The sequence below is a fragment of the Crassostrea angulata genome, chromosome 5, assembly GCF_025612915.1.
Source record: "Crassostrea angulata isolate pt1a10 chromosome 5, ASM2561291v2, whole genome shotgun sequence".
NCBI classification, from domain to species: Eukaryota; Metazoa; Mollusca; class Bivalvia; order Ostreida; family Ostreidae; genus Magallana; species Magallana angulata.
This window is the reverse complement of record NC_069115.1, coordinates 52,171,782-52,199,287: the sequence shown is the minus strand read 5'-3', so window position 1 is coordinate 52,199,287 and position 27,506 is coordinate 52,171,782. Positions and strand designations below refer to the sequence as shown.

The 27,506-nt window shown below is 32.9% G+C and overlaps 2 protein-coding genes across 4 annotated transcripts; one reads left to right on the top strand and one right to left on the bottom strand.

Annotated features, from left to right (window-relative positions):
* Positions 1–1,173: 1,173 nt before the first annotated feature.
* Positions 1,174–8,364, bottom strand: LOC128184219 (putative ferric-chelate reductase 1 homolog). 2 transcript variants are annotated; one of them, XM_052853596.1, is made up of 15 exons: positions 8,165–8,364; positions 7,787–7,923; positions 6,899–6,987; positions 6,357–6,492; positions 5,866–6,051; positions 5,434–5,529; positions 4,730–4,886; positions 4,163–4,276; positions 3,563–3,678; positions 3,088–3,174; positions 2,752–2,826; positions 2,375–2,474; positions 1,947–2,087; positions 1,753–1,814; positions 1,174–1,424 (listed from the first exon to the last, which is right to left on the bottom strand). In XM_052853596.1, the coding sequence occupies exons 1-15, from the start codon at positions 8,343–8,345 to the stop codon at positions 1,323–1,325; spliced, it is 1,779 nt and encodes a 592-aa protein (XP_052709556.1). In that variant the 5' UTR covers positions 8,346–8,364; the 3' UTR covers positions 1,174–1,322. The 2 variants fall into 2 exon arrangements, with proteins under 2 accessions (XP_052709556.1, XP_052709557.1); XM_052853597.1 differs by having other exon boundaries at positions 4,733–4,886.
* A 13,796-nt stretch (positions 8,365–22,160) lies between these two features.
* On the top strand, positions 22,161–26,259 carry LOC128184221 (carboxylesterase 1C-like). Of its 2 annotated transcripts, XM_052853603.1 has the most exons (3): positions 22,161–22,317; positions 22,693–24,252; positions 25,289–26,259. In XM_052853603.1, the coding sequence occupies exons 2-3, from the start codon at positions 22,703–22,705 to the stop codon at positions 25,461–25,463; spliced, it is 1,725 nt and encodes a 574-aa protein (XP_052709563.1). In that variant the 5' UTR covers positions 22,161–22,317; positions 22,693–22,702; the 3' UTR covers positions 25,464–26,259. The 2 variants fall into 2 exon arrangements, with proteins under 2 accessions (XP_052709563.1, XP_052709562.1); XM_052853602.1 differs by lacking the exon at positions 22,161–22,317 and having other exon boundaries at positions 22,668–24,252.
* The last annotated feature ends 1,247 nt before the right edge of the window (positions 26,260–27,506 follow it).

Genomic DNA, 27,506 nt, shown 5'->3' with positions numbered 1-27,506 from the left:
GCTTCCAATTAATAACAAAATGGATAAATAATATTAACATCAGGAAATTTGATATGGGAACATTTTAAAATCGTATTTTATTAAAATAAATCTTAAATGTCTCAAAACATGAGCTCCAAGTTAGAATTTAGAAGTCAATGCTACATGTTATATTTCCATCGGACTATACAGTAGGGTTTTAAATGTATCCCTTTATTAATTTTTCAGGTCAAAATATTCCTTTTCTAGTTAGAAAATAGAGTCTAAAACAGGCTACATTAGATTTGTGAGAAAGAGTTGTCGAACCTTTGGTACTCATTTAAATATTATAATCATTTGCTGACAATCTATTCAAGATTTGTCCTTTGTGTCTCTCTACAAACATATTGTAAATAAACTTTGCGCACATCTTTTACCCCAGGCCTTTGTTGTTCATCGTCTAGTACCCACGGTTAGTCTGTTCCGAGTCTGGCCGTGAGTTTCGTGTTTTTGTCTATGATAACACCACAAATCGATTTTGTAATGTATAGTTCCATACATTTCATCAATGACTGTTTTAATATTTAATCGTACAATTGCTGATAATTTATTGAATTTAAGTAATAATGAATCATTTTTTGAATACCATGAGGTGATCAAATACGGTCGAGTGTGATCAAATCTATGGTAAAGCCCTTCGAGCTTTATTTGATTTAATCTCCAGTTTACTTAATTAAAATTAAATCGTTTTTTAAAAATTTCAACATTTTGTCTTTTAAGTGAACTTCATATGTAAGCGTCAAATACCAATGTAGTAGTTTTGTTTTTATGTTTATTAAGTATAATTATATCTCTACTTATTTTCCCCCCAAAAAATCACCTTAAAAAAAATTGTTCCACGCAGAACATTTGCTTCTGTTTGATGAATTGATACACACCTATTCGGAACACTTAGTAATTTCTTTTAATCTAAGGAAAAATTCCGATGTAACCCGTATTAAATCATAAATATTCATAATCATATAATTCAATTTTAGTTGCAACATTTTTTTTTGATTGCCTATACCTCTTCATCGTCACAATATGACGCGCAAGCTTTGCCTCGAGAAATAGACTTGCTTCCGGGGGGAACTGGCTCCGATTTCACAAAAAAACTTTGGTATCTTGCTGACTCCCTCAATGGTATATTTTAACTGTGTAATACATTGTAAAAACTTGTTGTAAAATAATCAAAACTGTTTATTTACAAAACTGAGTAACAAATATCACATTTTCGCTCTTCAACGCACGTGAATTCTTTACCACCATACAGTTTTCCTCCGGTTTTCCTATCTGAGATCAAGGTTTCCGCTATGGCGTCCTTTCTATGCCGTCGCCACAAAGTAAATCAGTACCATACAGTACATGGACATGCACACGAAGTGAATGGTAAGTACTGTTAACTTGAAGCTGTTAACCTGATGTTTCTGCAAGAGATTAATGGTGCAAAGTAATTATACAACTAGTGCCAAAGTACCAGTTGAAAGGTTTACACACCTGTACTACTAGTCTACTACATAATAGCGCTTCCGGTTTTACAGAATTTGATCCCGTGACCAAACATGCAAGTTCATTTCCCCATGAACTTTTTAAAGCTGCATTTCTTATCCATATATGAAATTTTTATAAATATCATAAAACATATTTATAACTCTAGCATTAAAAGATATCAGCTAATGACAAGACAAGTTCATTGCTATAGTATAATTCATACAATTTATCGTTTTTCTAAGCAACTCGTGTTCAACGTCTTACCTGATATTTTTGTTGAGGAACATTTGAAGTAGATCTGAGTAAAATCTGTGTTTCTGTCTCGTCTATAACACGACCAAAAGCAGTTCATAAAGTATCAAAATCATAAACTATAAAAACTCTGTCACCTGATAACATTTATTTGAGATATCAATGTGTTGTTTTTTTTGTAAATATATACAACCATCAATTCGTACCTTCATTTCTTCTGTAATATTTTTGACATTCGAGAATGACCTCAATTATGACGTAAGTAATGATGTAGGCTATGACTATGTATGAAGCTTCCTCTGGAGTGTTTGATTTCTCTAGATTCACTCCGAAATATATCGTAATAGCTGCAAAAATGAATAATCTACAGTATACAGTGCAATATTTCAATTTGAAAAAAAACATGAGTTATTCAATTAACATTTTCTTTAAATTTTTGAAAATCTATGTCATTGAACCTAAACTACTTGAGAATTATCTCAACTGAGTGATTCCAAATACCGGAGTTGAACTTATTCTGAAGTTTATTTGCTCCGGGAAGACAGTTTTTTTAGTAATTGTTTTAAAGGGGCATTTGAGCTGGGTTAGACAAATAAGGTACATGTAAATAAATAAAATCTTGGTGAAAACTTACCTGACAAAATTTGGGCAGCAGTTCCAACAAACATATGGGAATAATGAAAGGCATGTCTGTATTTGTGTCCTGGGTCACACCGGAAAAAGGCCATGATTGGCTTTATTATAGAGAGGGAAAAAAAACAAATTAATGTACCATAAAATTTAAATTAAAAAAACAGCAGAAAAATCTAACTAATCCTAAGTTTTTGAATATACATGCTCATTAAACTCATCCAGACTGGTTTGTATAGAAAAGGTCTTTCAAGTTATTTTTTTTATCTAGGGTAGAAATGAATCCGGCTTTTGTTTTGCTCATTAGCGGCAAAGGCGCTCCGATATATCACAAACAAGTATGTACATGTACATATTAATGACAATAAATAAAATACTTACATTTGCAACACATAGAGCCATGACTGTGATTCCAAGCGCCGGGTGATACCTTACATATATGTCACCCTCCGTTTCCTGAAAAGATGGGTAAAAGATGAAGATAGCAATTAAAGGAATCCTCTGATCCCAACAGTAACTTTCGACCGACAATTTTTCATTGATATCCGTTATCCGTTTGGGACCATCAGATATTTAACTTGGAGTTGAACAGTTTTGCATTGATTTGTAACCATCAGATAAATGGACGTAAAAGATGTTAGAAATAGACATTCAACTTGTAGTTGAACAACATTTTTATTTCGGGAATGACTACGGGAAATGTAATTATGTACTTACCTGTAGAAGTGAGCCCACTTGTATGAAGATGATGATGAAAGAGGCGGTAGTAATGATGAATACCATTGACATCATGGTTCTGTGTATCTAAAGCACACAGTAAAGAATACATAATCTAAAATACTTTAAATCATTATATTTACAATTTACTGTTTTTCCATTAAATAGCCCTTACCCCCCCCCCCCCCCCACCCCCCCCCCCCCCAAAAAAAACCCAAATAAACAAAACAAACAAACAAACAAAAAACATATACAAGCTGACAAATGTATTAATTTTCTCCGATTGTTTGCTTGCACCCGTATTTTTTCTATCAGAGGAGATAGAGAGAAAATAAAGACTATTGTTTGCATGCTCTTCGATCCATATTCATTTATATTACTTCTGTGTATATTTCTGAATAAAATACTTCTTAAACGATCGTATTTTTTTTTCGGACAAATTTTATAAAATTTTAGAGAAAAAAAGAAGACTTACAGCGAACCAGACTTTGACCCCGCAGGGCATCATACCCCTCCACTCCGACTTATAGTACCGGGCAGTGATGATGGCCACACTGGACAGAAACATCCAGGACAGGATCATCAGGCTCCCTACCACACAACAGTCACGTCAGAGACATATCGTAAAATTCGTAGAAAATAAATTTGGTTCTTGACAGGACATAGCTACACGCAAACTAAGCTTAATACATGTATCATTTTTTTTTCAGGGGGGGGGGTGGAGTTACAAGTTTATATTCTCTGTACCAAAATCAATAATTACAGTATTTTGAAATTTTATTCTTGTATCAATACTATAAGTAGTCTTTTTTTCAATGCATGACATTTTCAAAAGATAGACATTTTCTCACAAATACATATCATTTTATCATCATATCAAAACATCTAATTATGTGTCTTTCAAATCTGATTCACTTTAAAATTCGATTTCATACAGCACTAGAAAGGGGCTGTGAGTTTAGACTGCGAGTTCACACAAAACTTGATATTCAATATCTCTAAATTTATGAAAGGATTATATAACACATGTTTTGAATTTTAAAGAAAACGTGACGTGAACTTTTCTTGAGATTACCATGTAGCTTGTACAGTGTCTTGGACGGGTCGTCCGATCCTACGTTCTCGTTCACCAAGAAATCCACTCGACTTTCACTTTTAACCGGAGTTTTTTCGTGCTGACCCGGTGTGCCTGAAAAAAAAATCATCTTTATTTTTTTTTAAGTATGACAAATTTCTTGAGATTTAAATTATTTCACAGCACATTCTGTGGAATCTTATTATCGATATTATAAACAGTTTAACTCGCTGATTAGTTTTAAGTTAAGTGAAAACTTTTAAGGGAATAACATACACCCTGTACTAATACTTCTTAGTTAATCTAAATACCAGTAGGTTACGTCGCCGATAAGCGGCGAGTTTGTGTGAAAGAGGTATCGGCCACATCAATATTGTAATATACTTTATTTCAAATTAACAATAAAATAATACATTAAATGTTATTAGTTAAAAGTAAAACTGCTTTTTTCAAATCCTGTGTTTAAATCCGTAGATTTTTTTTTGACACTTGTATCTTTTATCAGAATATTTAACGAATATGAATTTTCTAAAACAAGGTGTTCCATACCACCATAAGTGTTATTACCACCTATGATAGGGCCGTCTCCAAGCAACAGGAAATATTTCTTGGTCAGACTGTAAATGCTTTCTACACTCCCGCTGATGTTGATTTGACGTGTAAACGTGCACCTCAAGACGCTGTCCACGACACTGGCGGAAATGTTAGTTAATCCTAGTGTTTTCTAAAAAGTTTTAACAAAGATCAGTTATATACCAGACAATTTAGATATTACCAGTTACTAATATCAGCCCATAAAAAATATATGTGAGGTCTACGGAGATATTGTAATACGAATAGCTCAAATTTATTGAGTTACTACTTGTACATGTATAATGTTGCCATTCAACCATTTTTTAAACCAATTGTAATGCGAATTCAATTACAATTTTTTATTATGCAATTGCAATGCATTTGTTTTTGAACCTGCGGAATATTCCAGTTGTCAGGCCATGTCTTTTGAATTTAAATTATGTGTAGCTCAATCTCAACAGATAATATATCACCCTATCAATTAATCAAAAGGTTTTTGAATATGGGAGATTGTCATATGGGCGCCTATACAATATATATTCAACACTGGTTTTTCACTTGTCATAAAGACACAACAAAGTTGCAATAATTATTTCAAAGAGTAGGTAATTTTAATACAGTTTTTTGTCTAATTAATATTACCCAGATCAGAAAAAAAATATCATAAAAGGAAATACTGAATGAGTAGTCTCCCTTACATTAGACAGAGGACCAAAACTGTATCCCTTGTTTATTCCTTCCTCCACGCTTATTTTACCGTTGTCAACCAGGCACATTATGACACTGGTTTTGGGCTGTCAGTGAAAATAACATAAATTAATTTACTGTGTAAGCAATAAACCATGAGTCAAGAGAACGTTCCCGCAAAAAAATGAACAATGTATGTGTACATACTGGTTGTATAACAGAACATACTATATCTTTAATTATGTAGCACTGTCTTAAAACATGCTTTTCTTTTTTTATTAGCTAAATAAACAAACCAGTTTGCAACTCGGATAAAAATCTTATAACATAATAAAAGGAACAATGCAATGCCTTTTGATATGAACATATATCTTTTAGCAATATTAAGCATTTTTTTAAAACAACTCTAACAGCAATTAAACAGAAACCACAATAAAACAAACCATTCTGCCTGTTGGAGAGAAACCGATGGCGACCCATCTGTTGTTAGGTCGATCAAGACGTGCAACGATTTTAAAGTCCACAAAGTTTCCACTTCTTCTCCACATGACGACCGATTCACACGTGGTCAGTGGACAAGCTTTAAAGCAACCGAAACCAGGTTCACATCGAGGCAGATCAGAAGGGGACTTCATGAAAAGAAACCAGTCGGTATATTTTTTATATTCATGAATATTTTGTATAGAGCATACAGTAGAAACACAACATCAGAAATGAAGTTTTTATTTTTCTTTTTATCCGAGCAGTTAAAAATTACACGATCTCTGTTGATGAGAAGTAGTTTTCATTACATAATTTAAAGTGTTTGTCCATGTTTCTTTGATTGACCACGTGTCATGTATTGAATTATTAACCCAGATACCGAAAATAATTTTTATGTAACATACATAAGCTGGAATAAGTAAAGGAAAAACTTTTTGAAATATGCTTCTACCTCTGATATTGTGCTGATTGGGTGTGAAATTGTGGTGACGTCACTTGGAGAAGTAGAGGGGGCTGTGTAATCCACGGATAAATATTCAGACTCGACGTTTTTCCAAATCACTGTATAAGCTTGGACTATTGTGGCTCTAAATAAATGGATAGGTAAATTAAACTTTTCAAACAGATTTAAAGTAAGGTTTCATCGGTGATCTTTAGAATTGAAATTAATCTAAAAGCGAATTTGATTATATCGCAGGCTACATAATTTTCGAGGCACACTGATGAAAATTATAATTTTAAAATGAATTTTATTGAAGCTCAATTTTCGTTACATATGACATTCATGTATACAAAATAGATGTATAAGGAAAAATGACAATAACAACCTATCAAAAATCCATATGGTAATATACAAATTAAAAGCAGAGCAACACGGACCTCTAAAAAGATAGAGGTGGGATCAGGAGGAGTAAGCACCCCCTGCCGACCGGTCGCATCCTCCGTGTGCTCATTGTTAAGATATAATAAACATATGATTACAGTGTTTCTGACCTAAACTTGACTTTCCCTGTAAAACTCGTCGTTGGTTGCCATTGTAGTCCAATCATATGCTTTTCTTTTGCATCAGAATGAGTTGCACCCTGTGAGATTAAATCAAATTATCTTAATCATTTTTTCTATACTTATTTGTAAATTTTATCTACATATTTCAGAGCATTATTTCGCATCCCTTTTGGGCCTAATTAACGTGCAGGAAGTCGAACGGGGAACTTCAAAAAGTAGAAATTTGACTCCACTTTAAGTTTCGTTGTTGGTTCAAAGACCAAAGCTTAAATACAATATCAGGATGGTTGCTTTAATTTTATGCAATCACCTTAATATCACTTTAAAAAGTTTGCAGCGTATACTTCCTGATTTTTCCAGAATGCTTTCCATCTTATGTGTACCCTAATTTGAGTCCACTAATTGGTCAAGGGTTTGTGTTTTGTAATTAAAACTTAAATCTACACTGTGAGAAGGTTCCTGTACAAAGGGCACTCCTCCAGTTTTGTGCCTGTATAAATATTTCCCTTCGTAGTTCTGTCCATGTCATGGTCTTCGACGTTTTTCTTTTACCCGAGATAATTTCGTATAATTTACTGAACAATTTTGAAAGTGTGTGCAAAGCCATGTTTTTATGGTTTATGGTTATCTCTATAATCACCCCATTATGATGGCATCTGATTAGGTTATTGATAAGTATGGACCGTCTTCAAATCATTAAATGTGATAAATGTTGGAAGATTGGACAATAAGGCAAATCAGCAGTTAGAGCATTCAAGTTATTTAAAAATCATGAAAAATCTAATCTTAATGTAAAAAAAGGTACACAATTTAGAGAAATTCTTCAAGAAGAAAAAGGAAAAGACATGAGACAGGTTCACAAGAAGAAAAACTTACTCCATTACATGTAGGATGAGCATTTTCTGGAACTTTAAATTCGCTTTCTTCCAGTTGGTTGGGTGTTGGTTGGTCTGTAAAGACTTCCATCAAGAAGCCTCTAAAGCTTGTATTGCCGTCCTTGGATGAAATCGTGACTAAAAGAATTCGAAAGCAATGTAAGGAGAAATCTAGCAACATGATCAAGATTGTGTCTGTTTTGGAATTATAAAAAGATAACCTACTAGTTATATAGTTTTATTGCCTAAAGGTTTGGTAATGAACTAGATTTTCTTAATTTGCCTACTAGAGACGTTCGCAAATGATCGTCTTAAAAATGCATGTTTTCCTGGAAACTCAATGATGATTATTAAAATAATTATAACTTAGAAAACAAACCTGTAAAATTACTGTCTATCGAAAAGTTTGAAGATGAGAATTTAATGACGTAAGGAGATGACGTATTTTGGGGAGGGACTCCATGGGATGGTGTCATAGTAGTGCAAGCCGATTCGGGGGCTCCACTTGGATAACAAGAGCAGCCGCAAATCAGAGCCAAAATCAGAAACACGGACAGCATTTTGCCCTAAAACAGAGAGGAAACCAATCTTTGAAGATATCAGGCAAGAAGGACCATGCACTGTAGATTCGGTATTAAAATCGCGAAACTAAATGAAACTATGATAAAAGTTTGGCGTTTGCGATTTTATATTCTCACAATTTGATGCAAAACGATTCAATGGCGGAATCAAGTGTTCGCGGAATCAAGTGTTCGCGGAATCAAGTGTTCGCGTAAAAAAAGAAAGAATACATGTTAGCAACGAGAATTGAACTTGTTCGTCGTTGGAGTTGTAAATGTTTACACTGATATATTTTAAACGGACACCGTCGACTTTAGATATGAATTTTAAAATAGATATGAATATTTCAATTGACTAGAAGATAACAAGAACGATTACACATTCATTAGGTCGGTTATCGCCATCTGAGGAAAACTGAACAACTTAACAGAATCAAAATGGCTTATGTTGAATTTGTTGAATCAAAAGTATTAAAGGAAAAAAGTTCATTCGTTAACACAGCTCTTTGTATACAGGTACAAGTCTATAAATTAATTTAAAAGAAAAGTTAATAATTATTGTATATCTAATGGCCCGTTATATAGGATTTAGGAGCATTGAAAAACTTACTTTGTTCACACTGTGTGTTCTACGCCTTCACTTGAAACATTTCAATTATGAAATAAATCTGAAGCACATTTCAGGACAAAGATACCCGTGAATAACAATTTACCCATGATTTATCACATGTTTAGTCACATGCAACGAAATAATTCGATATATAACTCTTCATTCAATCATTGGAAAATTATTTTATTCATTTTGACTATTGTTGGTGTCAAAAGTAAAGTGAGGAAGTTGTTATAGAAATTTGTCAGATGATGCATGCATTGCATTCTCAACACGGAAATTTAAAAGGATCAGGAAAATATTTAGGAATCATGGAGGACAAGTAGTAGTATACCCCTATATCAATGGCGTTTGTGTTGTTACTTTATCTATGTGGAACAGGACAAGATAGTATTACACCCATAACTTCAGATTACAGTGTTTGTTGATATAAAGAAAGTACTATAGTTCGCCCTAGAGGGCGAGTGCACTTATGATATTTGCAAATAATTAACGAATCGACAAAAAGTCCTTTTCATCGGAATAGGCAAAGTCTGTTATCTAACAGCCAAAAAGTAGACCCTATTGTTGATTGCAAACGTATACAAATAATGATTTTATTCTCCGATTTCCAAGAAAATACATTTTAAAAAGGACGAAAATATATTTTTAATTTCACTTTTTAAACACAATATAAATTATATTTGTTATACTGGGATAAATGATCGCAATGAAATGGTATCGTTTCAATTCAGGATTTCAAATAATTTACAATCTTCAAACTACCGTATTAAAAAAGCAATTGCTGGTGTAACAACGAAAAGTGACCCCCGTAGAATATTGACACATGGGTCAAATTTCTACGGAAAAAACTGACCCAGGGTCAGTAATCTATGACAAGTAGGCTCCTTTTTCTACAGTAGAAAACCATTCCAGACCTGTAGATCTACAACCACCTACACGTTGAAAACTGACCCCCATAGAATTTTGACCTCACGTATAAACTACATACCCCCTCCCCCCTTTTTCTCTCCAAAACATATATAATAAAATGACATTGAAAATCTGAGCTGCATGGTCAAACAATAATTCCTCCAATGGTATGTTAAAGAACATATAAGTCTTTCAACATAAACCATCTTTTCAATATTAATAAAATAAATCTCTTCATAAAAAAAAAATTTACATGTATATTGACAAACATTAGATTATTATAAACTTAAAGCTACACGTAAGCATTGGGGTGTGGGTTTTTTCTCGCACAGATCCTCTAAAAGATCATATTGTTTTTAATAACCATAACTAACGTATTTTTTCCCCCATCATGTTTGTTTATTAGCACATTCAACTGAAGCCAGTTGAAATATCTTACACATTATAACCATTTAATTATATAAATTAAAACAATTTTGTTTCTGGCATAGCTCAATGTACCACATAAGAATTAAATTTGCTGCATACACAAAAAAGAAGGAAATTGCAGTAGGAAAGCGATGCAGTTTATGTCAATTTGGATGATTTGATTTGAACATATTTTATTGTGTAAGTAACACAAAAGGATCGGAAACAAGTTCTTGCAACTTACAAGTTCCTCTCCTAATGATAATACATACAATATATACAATTGTCATAGTACATGTAATATTACATGTTACTTATAGTTATTGACTTTATAATAATTAAATTCATAGACATACATTTACAAAGTAATTGCAAATATATAGTAGATAACGTTAATGTACAGTATAGAAAGCAAAAGCAAAAAGGAATTTAATTATTAAATCTTCCAGACTCATTAATGAACTTTTGAACTGCTGAAAAAATAAAGCAGTTTGTATTGTAAGACAAATTGACACTACCCCAAAGAAGCAAATGTGAGTTAATTAAAATTTTTTCATCAAGCCTATTAAAAAGTAATTCAAAAAGTTTGTTTCTTGCATTTACATAATTCTTGCATACAAAGAAAAATTATCAATTTGGATAATAAAACCTTCCGAATTTATCTTTATGTAAAATGTCAAACTACGTAAGCTTATGAGGAAAGAACAAATCTAATCAAGAAACTGTTTATCAACTCAGCTGAGACTGCATTTGGTTCTTTTTTAGATATATCTGATTAAGCTAAAAGGCTAAAGCATTGTATATAAAATTATGTATTATTTCGACTAAACCCTGAACAATTTTTTCAAAGTGCGATAATATCGACGATATCAACGCACTTTGAAAAAAAAAATTCAAAGTGCGTTGTCTTCGTCCCAAAATCAACGCACTTTGAAAAAAAAAATTGCAACACACGATTATACATTGATGCATCGTCGAACGCTACTTGTATTTACCTAATGGATGCATTTTGTATAGCTTTATTGATTTATTTTTGACAGCGTGGTGTCAATAACTGCCGTCAATGATTGTATAAAAATTTAAGATTCCCTTCTCGATGAAATCAATTATTTTATTAAAATAAATCGGTATAAATTGCAGATCAAGAAAGGAGTAAATTAGTTACAACAAGTACAGATGTTATCTAGAACCGGTTTAAACTGTTTATCACATAGACTGTTGATATGAGCATGAAAATAGAATCTAGAAAAATATCTCATGAAATTTTGTTTCTAACAATAAAATCAATTCTATTGTTGAATAATTGTAGATCATGGTGGGCTAACAACATATGTAAAATACATTTTTTAAACCGATAACATAGAAATGAATGGTTGGAAACTACGTATGTAAATTACATGTAAATTCATGCGCCGTGAATAAGTTTTTGCATTTGTCATGTTGTAAATTTTGATTTACCGAGTGGCAGTAAATACAAAAATTACAACATGACAATTGTCGTCATGTTGTAAATTTTGTATTTACTGCCATCCGGTAAATTCAAAATTTACAACATAACTGTCTGTTGTAAATTTTGTATTTACTGCAACCTGGTAAATTCAAAATTTATAACATGACACATTTAGAGGCAATTGAAGATAAAAAAATTCATTGTAAAAGCATTGTTGAATGTAAATATTCTCAAATAAACTTTAAAATTAATCCGATCTGTAACGAACTACTGATTACTTCGTTTTTTTTACTTATCAACAAATATATCTCAATAGATAACATACTTTATTAACACTCAGTTATGAGATCACTTTTTCGAGAATGGTAATAAAAACAGCTGTTGATCTTAGTTTTAGAAACTGCTATAAATGAGTATGAATATCTGGGATATTTATACGGAAAATCCAAGGAAAGGTCATGTAATGTAGGAATATGGCCGTATATTCAAATACCAGGGGTTTTCGAGAATGGTAATAAAAAATCAGCTGTTGTTTCTTCTTTTAGAAACTGCTATAAACGAGTATGAATGCCTGGAACACTTTTATGTAAAATGGAAAAGTAATGTTGGAATATGGCCGTATTAATAACTAGATTAAAATGTTGTTTATAAATACCAGGGTTGTATCAGTTTCTGTATACAATGAGTATACAACCTTTTAAAACTATTCTAGATTTGTGCCTATTTCAATTATCCATTATAAACATTTAGTTGTTTCCTAAGGTAAGTCTTTTTTCTGTTGCCAAGATGTAAGGTTAGTGGAACATTTTATATTCAGTGTAATCTAATTCACGAAATCTGACTATATCTTTTTTAATATGAAAAATTAGACAGACTGAGATAATGATGATAGGCAATAACATGTGAACAGAAACGCTTATACAAGCTGATTATTTGAACAATTGATACGGAAGAAAATTATATTTCATATAATCTAAGTATCAATCAAGCAATTTAATTCCCCAACCATTACCCCTGTATTTTCCCCAAAGAAAATGTAATGGATATAAAACAAGTAAACATAAAATATGTAATGTTATATAGTCAAAATTCTACAGGCCCATTTTCCTACAATCCACACGGAGGAAAATTACTCTAAGGCCATAATTTCTACATGTACGATATACTCTAAGTATTCTACATCCGAGTTAATCATTTTTCTTAGTAACTTTCCCTTCTTACTCATTTTGCCTTTAAAAAAGACAAAGTCAAATTTCAAGCTTTGTTACGGTAATATATTGTCTCATTGATTCCATGCGCGGATCCAGAAAATTTTCCGGGGGGGGGGGGGGGGGGTGGTGGTACGACGTTATTTGAGTTTGCCCGGGGGGGGGGGAGAGGGGGGGTCCGAGGCATATTTTTGGTAATTTTATGATGTTATTTAAAGAAATTTGAATTTTACAAGGGGGGGGGGGGGGTCCGGGGTCAAATATCTTACACTGATTAAATAACTTACAGATTGAGTATTTAGGATTTTAATAACATTGAAAACGTAACTCGGTTTAAAACTAAACTTTCTAGAAATCATGGCTAAATTTTTACAACCACCAAATAAGATTCACTCTATTTCTTATGGAAATTAATTGTAATTCATAGCTCTGTAGAAACCGACATAACGAAAATCTACACTTTCAGCAACCTGAGAAAAATCACGGACTGCACGAAATAATCATAATGATGATGTCAGACTAAATCAAAGTACTGAAAGTACTGAGAGACGGAGGCATCATTGCGGAGGAGATTAATCTAATAATTCCAAGTATTGAAGTACCGACGGGAGTTGATTTCATCGATTGATATTTATCTTAAAATCAACGATATGTAATTTCGCATGCCAAGTAGAGTCTTATCCGTAATTGAATAACGCATATTTTCATAATATGAATTTTCGGGCTTTTCCGACAATTTTAAGAATTCTAAGAAAAAAATCATATGCATCATGTTGCGTAATATTTTAGGATAGAATAAATTCCATCAAACTATGTTTCAGTAATGTAAATATTTCTGGAAAATTATATGGATCCAAGCAATATTTAACTATAATAATATTTAATGCTTCAGAATGCATTACATTGAATCTATAGATTATTTTCGAGAACAAGGTCTTATCAGCGGCGATGATCTGTGGTTAGGTCCCAACACAGTTAAAAATAATTTTACTTCCGGTTTGCCAGAGTAAATGCATAGGAGAGTTGATAAAAATCAACTACCAAAAATAATAATGGTTTTTTTTTCTTCAAATTTTAAGGTATAGAAGGTTTAGAGTATCAATTAAGAGTTTGCAATATTAAATACTACAGGACAGAAACTACTTTGCTAATAATTCATGCTCTTTTATGGAATATGCAAAAACAAATTACAAACAAAAAATATTTTGTTAGTTAGTACTATACCTAATGATTCACAATATATACTAAAATCAATGATATATAATCAATAAAAACTTCTGAACAGTGAACTTTTTTCATATGAAAAAAAATCGTTCATGCTTAAAAACCCTTAATGTTACATGAAGGTAATACATGCATGATCTCAATCTCGCATAGTTGTTGTTCTTTTCCTTTTGCAGAATGTACGATTCGATTGTAGAGTGATATATTTCTAAGCATTTCAAAAAGTTATGGAAATGAAATACTTATATATAAGAGACACTACAGCTCATTTTGCTCAATTTTGCTCAAAATTACCGTTGATTTCATCATTTCAGGCAGTCCAAAAAGTAAATATTGCTAGCTCAGCCTTTTGATCAACAGCTTAGCGCATCAACTGTAAACATTTCATCGTGACTTTCTGCAAGGGATGAAAATATTACGAATTTATACAGATTTTACATGTGGTGTAAACAAAATTTTAGAGATATAAATTTAGAATTTCGGAGAAATATTTAACACGCAATTGCGAGCTTTTTTTGCTGTGAAAAGATTCAATCTTTCTGTATATGCACGACTTCTATTCTTTTATCTAACTATGTTTAAAAAGGGAAATATCCAAGATGAAGAGAATTCGCTGTAATATCTCTTTAAAGCTAAATTTAAACTAATATACCGCGGTAGATCTTGTAATACCCCGTACTTCACTTTTAAAAGAAAATATGTACATTCTGTAAAATGTTTTTACACTTTTTTCACGCGAAATTCTCTTATCAGCTTGCAAAAACACACTGACTTCCCAACTTACTTTGAAATCGACAGCGCTGGCCAGACAATGCAGGATTAATCAAGCTTCACAGCACGTGGCCTGGGTACTCTACCTATGCACACACTGTGTGTGTGGGGGGGGGGGGGGAGGGGGTTGCATTAAAGGGTGTAATCTGGATATGTTTAATTTATTTGTTTCACTATCCTTATAGTAGGTAAAGTATACATGCCAAGTAAAGCTAAACTAAAATGTGGCATGCAACGATCACGGTTGTCTGTACTTAATTGGGAGAATACTCAAGTTCACATAGCAGTGGTTCAACTTGTTAAATAATCATTTTATTGGATCGATGCCGGGGGCGGGAGTGTAGCTATACATAGAAAGATATATCTCCACAGGAGATTAATTGATAATTAATGTTCAAGTAATATACGATACAGACTAAAAACCACGCCGTGTTTATCCATTGAATCTTATAATTATTCAATATTTCGGTCAATACAAGATGGTTCTTGAGGAATCCTCATTATTTGACGTCACGGACAGGAAGCTGTATAAAAAGTATAAATAGCCACTAAACGATTACACACCATTGCTATTCTTAAACTCATGCATATTCATACTTACTTGGAATTTGACATATAAACTAACATTTTCGAGAGAAATTATGTTTATTGATCGCAATATGTATAGTTCTATTTATTGTTATTTCAGATAAGATATTTATTTCAATAATAATACTGAAATATGAATCCCAAACGAATATTGCAATTTTTGCCGCTAGGTGGTGTCCGTCAAATCCACTATCGACGTCACATGTGAGCTGACCGGTAGCAATAGAGGAGGCTCATAGAGCCTCCGTCTAAAAAGAAGACAATTTGGCTGTTTTGTGTTGTATCTAACGTACTAATGTAATGTACATGAACAATAATTTAGTTAATTTTTCAGACCCTTTCCTACCCAGGTACGTTGCATTGTTTTTGAAATGGTGGGGGGGGGGGGGGGGGGGGGGGCAGACTCATCGAAGAAATTTTGACAAGCAAAAAAAAAAAATAGGTTTCTTTCCAAAATCCTGACTCCTATTTTTATTATCACTATTGATATTTCTATTTTTTTAGGTATCTTTATTGAAAGTGTGTGTGTGTGTGTGGGGGGGGGGGGGGGGGGGGGGCTAGACTATTCATCAGAAATCCTGCAACAAGAATTCCCAAAATCAAGAAAATCCTAATCTGTGTGTGTGTGTGGGGGGGGGGGGGGGGCTACTTTACAAACTATGACTCCTATTTTTATTATCACTATTGATATTTCTATTTTTTTAGGTATCTTTAGTTATGTTTGCTGCGAGAAATGTGGGGGGGGGGGGGGGGGGCTGAACCCTTCCTGATGCTATTATGTTCCAAATGGTTAGGTCGAACTTTGCAAAAAAAGTTGGGGGGGGGGGGGCTTTACCCCCCCCCCCCCCCCCCCCCCCCCGGTTCCGACGCCTATGAGAATTAAATAATTCGGCCTTAAATGATTTTAATAGCATTAAAAATGTTACTCACTTTTTTACTAAGCTTCTTATTATTTGTCTGTTCCTATAACAACGTCTCTTTTTTTACCTGTCCAGCATCCACATCTTTTCATCATTGCCTAATTAAAAAAATCTAATTGAGTGACTTCCGATGACCTTCTGCTATGCTCAGTCCTCCTGCGTTGATTTTTAACTTTTGAACATATTAATAACAATACTCTTCTTATAAAACACCGACTTTGAAGCAATTTAGTGTTTAGTAGTAACATCTGTGCAGGAAGTGAGACATTCGATAAAAAATTCACGACCTTGATGTACCGGGAGCTGTAATGGATATTGTATCGAACATTGTATGCTTTGTTTGCTATTCATAGACATCCGACGTACTGCAGGGCAAGCTACAAGATTTCATTTTTAGAATAAGCAACTTTTGTTTCGGCAAGAGACGACTTAAGATCTCTTCAGAAGACAAGAAGTCAGTAAGCTCTAATCTAATTTGTAGATAATACCAGATGATCCATACAATTTCTTATTTTGGACGTAAAAAATTTGCAATTGCACGGAATGAACTGTTTTCGATTCTTTTAAATTCAAATCCAATTAACATTTCTATTGTAACTTACTTTAAATTTGCGGGGAAATAAATCACTGACTGACAATTTTAATCAAGTGAACGTTTTTTCACCTGTTCAACGACTTAACAGAGATTGGTGTATATTCTCTCACTTACAGTGCTTTACTGTATAGCTCAAATTAAAAAAAGAACTGTTTGTTTAAGGTATTCAATGTATAACAACCACATTTTGTACCTAATAAATGAATGGTCCAATTTTTTAAATCATGATATCATTTTGAAGGTGTTATGAAAAAAAAACTACTCCACCAGAGCAATTTTCAAAATGTTGATTATGGTCGAAGTAATTTCACCTCAAATTTTGCATTGAAGTCTATGGACAACGTATGTTTTATTAAGATATTGTAAAAAGTAATTTAAAATTTGTAAAACTCTCTTGGTTAATACATGCATAAGCTTTCTCTTTATTAAGATATGAAATAAAATAAATAATTTACCGCAGATATCTTGACGAAATGAAAATTTTATGTTTTTCATCAAGGGAAGATAACTCTTTAAAAAATTTCAAGGTGCAAAATGGCCGGCTTCTTATATGTTGTTAGTCATGTGAATATAGTTTATTTCACTTGCAATGTAATCTAGCAATACATATTTAACTAGTTTAAAATGATTCAAAATTGTTCAATATCCCTTCATTATACATTGAATACCTTAAATTTTCGCATTTTAAAAATAATTATTTCTATTTATATTTATTTCTCAGTAAACTACTAAATAGACAGTTGTAAATTATTACACATGATGTAACAACATGTGTTCTAACCATTTGCATATATAGAACCATTTTAACAAGAGCTTGGACTTTTGGTAGTTGGTGTCAAACAGCAATGTGACGTAGGCCTGTCTATTTCATTGTAGGCCACTCAGCCATTGCTCTTGAAATCAACAAGATTTGTCTGGCTTTTGAGCTAAGACTACGCAGTTGGTGTATATTTCACTCGAAACCAGTGTCATTTTTAACTTGTTTTGACGCAAACATTGATAGTAACGTCCCACTGAAAGTCCAAGGCCTTGTTAAAATAGTTCTATGTGTTAATGCAATTAAATATGTTAAACCCAGCTGCTCTATGTATCTCTACGCCCAACAACAAACTTTCCATATAATACTTTGAAATTATTTAAGATTCGCGCCAAATGAGCATCATTCTTTAACCTTCAGTCGACTGCACGAGCTATTTTTATCGTCAGCTATCACATGAGGATTCCCTTGCTCAAGGTCAACGTAACATAAATTAGCAGTTCTCGTCATAATGACATGTTGTAAATGAATCAAAGAAGGTTTTTTAATTCGTCGGCAACAGATAATTTCCTGCATTAATCATGTGAAAAGTAAAAAAAAACCATTCATTTCTACATTTTACTTAAACGCCTTAACGCCAAGGTAATCAGTGATTGAGACAGTGGAAGCAAGGATTAGTTTCAATGGATGCATTTGATTCGTTGCCAAAGATAGATACAAGAAAAAACTTAAATCGTTAAATATCTCCACGTCCATTATAATATTCTTAAAGAAGATTCTAAATCAAATTTGACCCCCCCCCCCCCCCCCCAAAAAAAAAAAAAAAAATAATCTGAATATGAAAACCTTAATACGATTATTTTTGAACAAGGCATAACCATTTGTGTTAGTGCAACCAAAGTTTTCGGAAGATGAAACAAATTCTTTAGTCAACCCCCCCCCTCCCCAAAAAAAAGAAGGTTTTTTTCTTTTGATATTTGAAAAGAACTCTAACGTGTGTAATTTCGTAAACATTTACGATTTCCTAGACGAATTGATTTTGCATGAATTATCAATTTTATTTATTTTTCTGCCAACATTGAATAAGACCGAGCAACTTTAATCTATAATTTAGATTAAGTAAAATAAGTTTTCATTCATTCATTCATTTCATCTTATTCGAAATTTTCAGAATTAGCTTATTTGCATTGCATGAGAAAAGAGAAAAAATGTATAGAATGATTAAGAGAAATTATCAAAACGCATTCGAAATGTGGAAAATGCTATTTAAATAATAAAATGATTGATTTAAAAAAAAATAGTCTTGCTATACATATTATTGCCAATTATCTTTGAACACATCTAAATGATAAAAACAAAACTTACCTCGAGAGTCGTTCGTCAACTAGTGCATTACAAACCCATCAAACGTAAACTAACAATCTTATGCGGATTGCTCACATGAATCCCGAGACTGGAGTTTTCACGCCTCGTGGAATCTCTACATTAGCATACAACCATGTTTTCCCGTGCTTAGTGGACTTAACTTCATGTTAATACATGTGATGGGTAGGGATAATTAACGAGGATGGAATTGTTCGACTATTCATAGCTATCGTATGTCAGAATAGCTTAATTAGTATTAGGAATGCTATAATTATGTCCAAAATGAACCATCGCGATCATCTCTAGAAATGCATAATTTTTTTTGAAATTCCGAAATTCCATTAACATATTGAATGCTGTTAGAAAAAAAAGTATGATTTTTTTTATTCTTTGAGAATTCAGGTATGTCAAAACACGATGTAAATATTGTTATACACATGTAGTATAGTTTAAATTTTGTCTTATATATTTTTTTAAAAGATTTCAAAATTAAACTTTGGAGCAAACTCATTTCACATTTACATAGAATTTAGTGTTTAACAAAAATCGCTTTAAAACACACAGCATGAAATATTTTACTTTTTTCCCATGATTATTTTTTTTACATGTACCAGACAAATATCAAGGGGTTAAAAACTTAAGTACGAGAGAGTCGTTAAAACCTATGTCCTTTGTCACGGGGACGCTTGCACAATAAGGAACTCATACTGCGAGATGACCAGCTTTCACTGACCGAAGTAGATTTAGTTGTCGTCCCAGTTCATTCAAGGATAGCTTTTTAAAAATGTCTCGGTGTATTTAAATCGTAATTAAGGAATACGTTTTTAACTGGTCTCTAGAACAACTAAAGATTATGATACAATGGTAACTATATCTTCGGTAGCCAAGGATTAACGATCTTCACTGCTCCTCTTTATACATTTGCAGGTTTAGCCATTGTTTTGAAAAATGGCACGGCGCCGTGTTGCGATATTGGGTTAAATAAGAGCAGCTAATGCATTTTTCATCTAAAAGGTATGAAAAGAAAAGTTCGTGTGAAAAAAATATGAGTAATTTGAAAAAAAACAACCCATAAACATGCATTTGGAATTATACATCGTATGTTATTCATTAATCTAGTAAAAATTGTAATTGTGAATACATTTAAATTTTGTTTGAAAACACAGCAAACTTCACACCCAATTGGTGGATTCCCTGTTTTCGCAGCCAATCAGATTTCGTTGCGCGAGTTTTAATTTTGTCGCCGAAATCTGCCATGGGTTATAGAGAAGATGGGTGGATCGTAAACTCTGGGACAGCGAAGATGTGTTCACTTTTGTTTTTTCATAAGTTGATTTGGCACTGATATGAACTGTCAATATTGTAGATGGTAACATTCGATCTATGCATTGTAATGTAATACTGCAATGCTACATTGTAATATAAATCGATGTGTATTAATCATAATATATTGTCTTAAAAAGATATTTTGTATTGTAACATTTGACAATTTCATCTTATTAACCTTGATCACTGAAAAAATGTTAACATAAATAGAGAAAACTCTGAGAATTCGTAAGAAATTTTACGTGCAAAGTTTGAACCCTTTAAAATTACAAATTAATGCGCTTTTTAAGGTATCTCACTCCTCATGTTTTGATTTCATTGCGCAGATGATCATTATATTTGAAATGAATATGATTTTATTTATTTAATCATCACAGATAGATTATTATTTCATAATTACACAACATTCATAAAGAAAATCCATTTGAATTCAAGAAACAAACAAGTTTTTTGGGGAACTATTTTTTCGTGCGGAAGGACTTTTAGACGAAAATGACAGAAACAAGCAATTTTATGAATTTTCAATATACTTTTCTTTTTATTATACTTTATTCATTATTCACATTTTTAACATTTGATAGGTTTGTAACATATTTTATAGGTTCTGTGTGACATGTACAAAATCAAATTTTGAGAATGTGATAGCCGTTTAGCATAAAATCATGCAAATATATAGAACATGTCTGAATTTTTTAAGCCAAATTTTGCGAGAATTTTACCTCTGAAGCCCTATATCTAAAATTTGACATCACTGACCCCCATGTTATATTATGTCAAAATGATACTGAATACATATCTAGGCAAACTGGATTAATCTTATAAAATTCTTGATATTCAAAAAGTTTTTATTTCAAATCAAATTGTAACTATTATAGAAATTGTCTAGTTTAAGTGCAAAAAGGTCACACAAAAAATTTATGCAGCTTCGTACAAATTTTTGCGTAATCCCTCTATTCAGTGTGACCATTGTGCATAATTAAAAACAATATTTGAAGAAATAAGTTTGCTTAATCAAAAATAGTGACAACAAATCCTAATCAGGATGAAATTGCATTTTAGGTGCAAAAAGGTCAAATTAAATAGGCCATAACTCAGAGGGATGGATACAGACCCCCCCATTATCTTTGTATTTTTTAAGTATGTTTTGTCTACAGATTTCAATGATATACTTCTCAAGAAAATCTTGATACAACAACATTGAGGAGTGGGATACCTTAATGTAATAAATAATATTTGATTTCATCTTTTGGCATGAGATGCCTTATAAAGGGCACGACTTGAAATCGGAACGAAAAATATGGAAAAAAGGCACGAAAACCATGCCGTACACATTGTATGAATTTTTAAAGGCCACATTTGTTTGATAGGTAAATCTGCTGATAATACGTGAAGGTTTTGTGTACTAAAGTTATGTCGTCAGGAGGGATAAGCATTGCCTGAATTTCAACCATTTCTTTATTTTACCAAGTGCATACGTTTTCATTACAGCAATAAATGATCTTAATCATGAAATGTTTAGATTTTAAAAGTTTAAGACGACCATATTTACACAAATCGATTTGCAAACTAACAGCACTCTTTGCTAACTTAATATGTTTACCAACTCGTGTTGGACTAGCGACTTTTCTGTTGTCACAAGCGAAGTTTACAAACATCGTTCCAATTTAAATTCTGTCTCACATTCAATTTTCTGTCGAAAGATTACAAGTGGGAATATCTAGAACAAATGTTAAAATATTTCATGGACTCGGGACGTGCGAAATACTGTCAAATTTGACCTCTGCGCGGATTTTATTGATTACTGGAAATAAAATCAGGGAAAGGGCCATTCTTTGCAGGGGCGTGTTGAGGTTATTTTTTACAATTATTTTCATCTACTTAAAATTTAGTTATATTGTCCTTTATTAGTGGAGAGTGTTTTGAAGATTTAATCATATTCTTGTTATTATCGTTGTATATTAGGTATAAGTACATGTATATGTATTTAAAGGTTAAGAATAAATTATATTGAAGCGACTGTTATAATGCTGGTGCAAGAAGCCCCAACAAACATACAAATGTTAAGCTTCGACCAGAAGAGACCATTCTTATAAATTTTGTCACATCCTTTTGGATATTTGGGGTTGCTCTACCATTTGATTCAATACAAGATGCTTCAAGATAATATGATTTAGATATAATCTTCTAAGGTAAATTGTTTTCACAATTTCCAGACATATAGCAATGAAAAGTGTTTCCAGCTTGGTCGTTGCGGTGTGTATGGTAGCATTCGTGGAAGGGTCTAGTATACAAAATGTCGTAGAAGTCAGGACCCCATCAGGATGGGTGAGAGGTTACGAAGAAATCTACAAGGAGGAACAAGTATACAGATTTATTAAAATTCCATACGCTCAACCTCCAGTTGGAGAATTACGTTTCCAGAAAACGAGACCGATCAAAGAATGGACAGACGTTAAGGGAATTAGAGACATAAATGCTCCTCAATGTCCACAGATAGACAATCCTATCCCAGGTATAGATAAATTGGAAAACGACGAGGATTGTCTGTATCTAAATGTGTATGTACCAGGGAAAATTTCTAAGGACAAAGATCTATCAGTAATGGTTTGGATTCATGGCGGAGGATTTATTACGGGCGGGGCAAGTCAATATAAACCTCAGAAAATTGTTGTAGGAGGTGGTGTCATCGTTGTTACCATCAACTATAGATTAGGATTTTTAGGATTTTTGACCCTGCACGATCCGTTGGTACCAGGGAACTACGGTCTCTGGGATCAAATTCAAGCACTTCGCTGGATTCAGGATAATATTGCAGCTTTTGGTGGAAATCCTAAATCTGTGACTATATTTGGAGAGTCAGCAGGTGGAATGAGTGTAAGTCTTCAAACACTGATTCCTTCTAATGAGGGACTTTTTCAAAGAGCCATTTCCCAGAGTGGAGTTGTTTCGTTCTACGCGTTAGCAAGGAGGAAAGCTGAAAAACATACAAATGAATTGTTACTGAAAAAGACGAATTGTGACAGAGGAAACTTGTCAGAAACGCTTAAATGTCTTCGGGAACTACCGGTCGATAATATAACAAATTCAGTTGGCATGGCAGACTTTATGAATCCTAGTAATATAACCGTTGAAGTTGGGAGTATGGTTCCAACTGTTGATGGTGATTTGATTAAGGAAGATCTAGCATATCCAAAATCTTGGGACAGCGAAGTCTACAATTTCTTTCGAAGCATTGATTTTATGTCAGGAACTTTGGATGGTGAAGGGAACATGGGGGTGTTTATCATTCACCCTAGTCTTATTGAGAAAATGAATATCAACGTGTCAGAGTCTGTCCCAAAAACCATTTTATGTGACTATATGGCTGCAAAGTTTGTTGATACAGCAGCCGGAAACATCCCCTCCCTGACTCAAGAAATATGTGACTATTACACAGCTGAAGACGTTGATGAACAGAGTAACAAAGTGTTAGAGTTTATTGGAGACTCGTGGTTCATTGTTCCGAGCAACATCATGTTATCCATCCACGCGAACAGCAACGAAAAACGTAACACTTTCCAGTATCTTGTTACCAGACCTACCCCCTTCCCTCTTCTTCCATTTGAAATACCATCTTGGATCAAGGGGGCAGGTCATGGTGAGGAGCTACATCTATTGTTCATCATGTCACATGAGCAAGTTTCAGAGGAAAAACTGAAAACAATAGACCTCAATGCCATTGACAGGTTGTCAAATGATGTCATTCAGTACTGGACCAATTTTGCAAAGTTTGGGTACGTAGTCCAATTATTTTAGATCAAAATCTAGTAAATGAAAGGTGCCTACAGTTTTTTTTTTAAAATGGAAGAAAAGCCTTTCATTGATGCTTTATAAGTCCCCTACCACTTTCCTCTGGGTCCGTCAGTCCGTCTGTCTGTCTGTCCCACTTCAGTTTCCCATTTTTTTTCTTTATGCGTTTGAGAAATAACATGAAACTTGCTAAACAGCTTGAAAATGCCCAACTTCAGATCAAGTTTACATTTTTGTAGCGTCTATGTTTAGTTTACCTAAATTTCGTCATTTTGATCTCTTATTTTCAATTCAATTTTTTAATGGTCCCATAAAAATAGGGGGGATGGTTGGTCAATTTCATGTTAATTCTATTTTTATGTGAATTTAAGAAAAATCTTTGCTGCGCCACAAAGTGGGAGGGGGGGGGGTGGAGACCCCACCTCCTGCCCCCTTCACCCCGATGCTACGTACCTGCATGTCACGCGTGTAACGTTTTCTCTAACAGTTTCAAGGAAACGTTACAATATCTAATGTATATAATAATACACATTGTGCAGACCGGAAAAGGTTCTGGGTAGACAATGAAAAAAGGATCTGCAGGGGTCAAAGCTTAAAACGGCTTTTTGTTGTAACTTTTTTTTAAAATCCAATTTAAAAAATCTTTTTCGGTTTAGAGTTTAAAATGAAGAGTACAACTTAAAAATGACAGGCCACTATTTGACTCCTTATTGTGGTTTCAAGGGGTTGAAGAGTTGTCCCGCCTTAATCAATGGATGATAACTATTAAATCTATTGATATGCATGCATCAAATTTTGTGTATGATAAATTAATGATTTCTAAAATATGAATTTTTAAAGATTTTCTTCAAGAAATACATGATATAGTAGGATACACATTTGTAAAGATATATTTCTTTGGGCATTATACATTCTTTCATGTTATGGATACTATGTCTTCTCATTTTTTTCATTCAATGTCGTCTTCCAATATTATTATTCTGATCAAAACTAATATTTGTTCCAATTACAAACTTTCAGAAATCCGAATTCCGACGAAGTTCCTGAATGGCCTTCTTACGATTCTAGAGAAGAACAATACGTCATCATTGATACTCCTTTTAAGAAAGGGGCCCATCTAAAATCTGGAGCTACAGATCTGCTTAATAGAATTCTTGCTAAAGGCAATCCAGGTGCAAGACATGATGAGTTATAAGCGATTAAATCAAAAGCGATAAAATAATAAAATTTCTGTATATTGTTGAAAGTTTGGTCATTTATTAGAATTTATTTACATTAGAATCGAGATGAGACTTTACCATGACACCCACTGGAAACGATTTTTTAAATAAATGAGTTGCACTGAACTTGAATGGGCATGGTATTGTACCGGTGTAACAAAGAATTTTGACCCGGCATGAAAATATTCCCGGAGGTCATTTTTCCACGTTGAATTTTGAGACCAAAGGTGTTGAATAAGGACCCTAATCCGTTGAAAATTGACCCGCATCGTGGAATTTTGATCATGAAACCGGTTCAAAATTCAACAGCAAAGAAGCACAAATTAACGAATCAACATTCATAAATTCAGTTTATTTAATTAAAATTTATCAGTTTTTTACATATTTATTCTTTAGATTTACATGTTTCGGGGGGGGGGGGGAGATTTAAATTATTATTTTTTTTAATATACATTTGTACATATTATCCCTTTAAATATGTAATAACTTTTTATCATCATAAACTTTTCGTTTTAAATTCACCCAGTTAATTGAAACTTTGAAATTGTTTTTTGTAAATTTTCTGGGTGGGTGTAAATACACAATTTACGGTATGTCAAATTAATATTTTTGCGTTTTCACTCATGCACTCAATTTATTAAAACTGTGACTATCTGAATTTTGTATTCACACCCATCCAGCCAATAACAGTTCACAAAATGATGATACGCTAACATGTACTTTTTCATGAACAATGCTGTACATAGTAAATATATATCTTTAAAGCCGATATTCTTTAGTTTTTTATTTGTTCCGTTAGAAATCTTCAGTTGTAATATAATAACATCAAATCCCTAATTTTTCTAGGCATAAACAATTGTGTCTGCTTCATGGTTCATTTGCTTCCGACGCCACATGGTAATTAATATTTCTTCTAGGCTCCTGATCCTACCTCTATCCATTTGGAGGTCTGTGTTGCTCTGCTTTGAATTTGCATTTCGTTCTACGGATTTTTGAGATGGTTGACGGGTTGTTGTCATTTTTTCATAAACAATACAACACCAGCCCTATTTCCCCCCATCTTTTTTCTGGATTCTTTAATATAAAAGTAATTATTAGTTTAATATGTTATTTCCGATAGACACAACCATATAATTAAGTCACCAACATATTTAGAACCCTTTTCACTTTTTTCTTTTCTTCTGTTGTACACTGGTTATTTACTTCTTTATTTTGATTTTTTATGGAATATTTTTGTCATATTTTTATTGTAATTCCGGAATATCTAGTTCTACATTGATGTGTCGTAATTATATTTCTAAAAAGTGGTGAAGCAAAACAGTATCTAAAAAACTGGAGACCAGTATGCCTTTTAAATGTTATTTATAAAATTGCTTCAGGCTGTACTGCTAATAGGTTAAAGTTATACTTGGATAAATTAATTAGCAGAGATAAACTGGATTCCTTAAAGGTAGATTCATAGGTGAAAATTTCAGATTAGTATATGATCTAATGAGCTATACTGAACGATACAATATTCCAGGTTTAATTTTGTTGATTGACTTTGAAAAGGACTTTGATTCTATATCATGGGAATTTGTTTTTCATACACTTGACCTATTTTATTTTGGAAATTCAATAAAAGATTGGATACAAACCTTTTATAATGGTATAAAAACATGTATTATTAAAACTGGAATAATATCAGACTATTTTTACCCACAAAAAGGGTTCAGACGAGGTGACCCAGTATCACCCTACTTATTCTTGCTATGTGCAGAAATATTAGGAACAATTATTAGAAATAATAAAAATATCAAGGGTATAAAAATAGAAGATACTAAATAAAAAAATTCACAAATATGCAGATGACACATCTTTATTTAGAAATGGACCACCAGAAACTTAAGACGGTATTCTTAGGGAAATAGATTTTTTTGCTGATATATCAGGACTAAATATTAACTTTTCTAAGACCAAGACATCATCGGTGACCCACTTGTGATTCAGATCGATTCTCAAATCCGTGGTTTGTAACA